Source organism: Trachinotus anak, unplaced genomic scaffold, assembly GCF_046630095.1.
Source record: "Trachinotus anak isolate AG129_WGS33_773 ecotype Australia unplaced genomic scaffold, CSIRO_AGI_Tana_v1 ptg000008l, whole genome shotgun sequence".
NCBI classification, from domain to species: Eukaryota; Metazoa; Chordata; class Actinopteri; order Carangiformes; family Carangidae; genus Trachinotus; species Trachinotus anak.
In genome coordinates, this window is record NW_027273859.1 from 15,938,197 (window position 1) to 15,940,000 (window position 1,804).

Below are 1,804 nucleotides of genomic sequence, written 5' to 3' on the forward strand. Positions count from 1 at the left end.
TTTTTTAGAAATGTTTACTAAATGCAAAACAACGGGGCCCTTCAACACCTGTGGTGTGCTATATCACATTCAAACTTTTGTTTCACAGCAAAGGTCAAAGGTCAGAGCCAGCTACAGATGAGAGGTTATGGAGTCATTGGGGATTTACCAACTTGCTGAAAAGAATCGTCCCTTTAAGTTTGGTTCCTCAAATCAATCACAATCGGTCCCGTCCCTGCGTGGGCTCCTTTACGCGAGACTTTTTCACTGGAAACAGGAGATAAGAGGCAAACGCGCGTGCTGATCGCACCACCCACCCCTCATTTTTATTCATTTCTTTAACTCCATCCCACCCCCTCGCCCCCCACCCCCTCCACACACACACACACACCCCTCTTACTCTCTCCCTCTCTCTCTCTCTCTCTCTCTCTCACACACACACACACACATACACGCACTCACACACACAGCCCTCTGCTCTCCCTTGACGTGTCCCCTAAGTGTCTGGATAATAGATAATAGAGCCGGCGACCTGCGGGGGTCTTACAAAAACGGCACTCGGCGAGTGGGAGCATCGCACAAGAGGAGAGGAGCACACACCACACACAGACAGCAGAGCAAACTGGCCCCTCACATCCTTCAACCGCCGCGGAAACAGGGGGAAACTCAGAAGACATCTAAACTTTTACGCACAGAGACCGACTTTTACGCACAACGCCAAGAACCTAATTTGGCGAAGAGACAGAAAACTCTTCTTTCTTCGGATGCAGGAGCCTCTTAAGGATCTTACTTGACAACAGCGGGCCTTTGGGCATAACGCAGGTAATCCTGCACCTGTAGGAGAATCTAGCCTACCAGTTTCTGATCTAATGGCTCAGAACTTTGGAACAGCTCCGACACATGGCGACTGATATGAAGACTGTCGATTTAGCTCCGTAAACTAGCATTTCAACTACAACTTTAAAGGCTGTTTTATATAACAATTCAAACTTAAAGAAAACAGTAACCAGTCATGCCCCGTCCTGGGAAGAACTCTTACAGCGACCAGAAGCCCCCATACTCCTACATATCACTGACAGCGATGGCTATCCAGAACTCAGCTGAGAAGATGCTCCCCCTGAGTGACATTTATAAGTTCATCATGGACCGATTTCCGTATTATCGAGAGAATACCCAGAGGTGGCAGAATTCCCTACGACACAATCTGTCCTTCAACGACTGCTTCATCAAGATCCCTCGGCGGCCTGACCAGCCAGGGAAAGGCAGCTTTTGGGCTCTGCACCCGGACTGCGGTGACATGTTTGAGAATGGCAGCTTCCTGAGGAGACGGAAGCGCTTCAAGGTGCTGCGCGCTGAGCATATGGCCTGCAAGAGCTCCCCAATGATGCATTACTTTCACCATCATCACCACCACCACCCGGGCAGCAAGCTTGGCACAGCATCCAGCCACCACGATCACTCAGCCGGCCCGGCAAGCACCGTTGGTCGGCTGCCTCACTTTCAGGGTTACGGGGGCATTACTTGCGCGCAGCCCGGCGGGTTTAAACACCCATTCGCAATCGAGAACATTATAGGACGGGACTACAAGGGTGTGATGGCCAGCGGGCTCCCTCTCACCTCTGTCATGCACCACCTGGGTTACCCAGTACCCCCGCAGCTCAGCAGCGTGGTCAACTCCATGTGGCCGCACGTCGGGATGCTGTCGGAGTCTATGGGTGGCGTGCCCATGCCCGCGTCATCCGAGTACGCGCCCTTCAGCGTGTCAGCAAAAGGCCTGTACCACAACGCCAATGGACAAACGCTGCCCGCCGTCCCCCTGCCGATA

General features: G+C 52.4%; 1 protein-coding gene across 1 annotated transcript in view; it reads left to right on the plus strand.

Moving 5' to 3' along the window:
* Positions 1-461: 461 nt before the first annotated feature.
* foxb2 (forkhead box B2) overlaps positions 462-1,804 on the plus strand; it is a 2,053-nt gene continuing 710 nt past the window's right edge. Inside the window, exon 1 of the mRNA XM_071484169.1 lies at positions 462-1,804. This exon is cut by the window's right edge and continues 710 nt beyond it. Coding sequence (XP_071340270.1) covers positions 992-1,804 — 813 coding nt within the window. The 5' untranslated portion in view covers positions 462-991.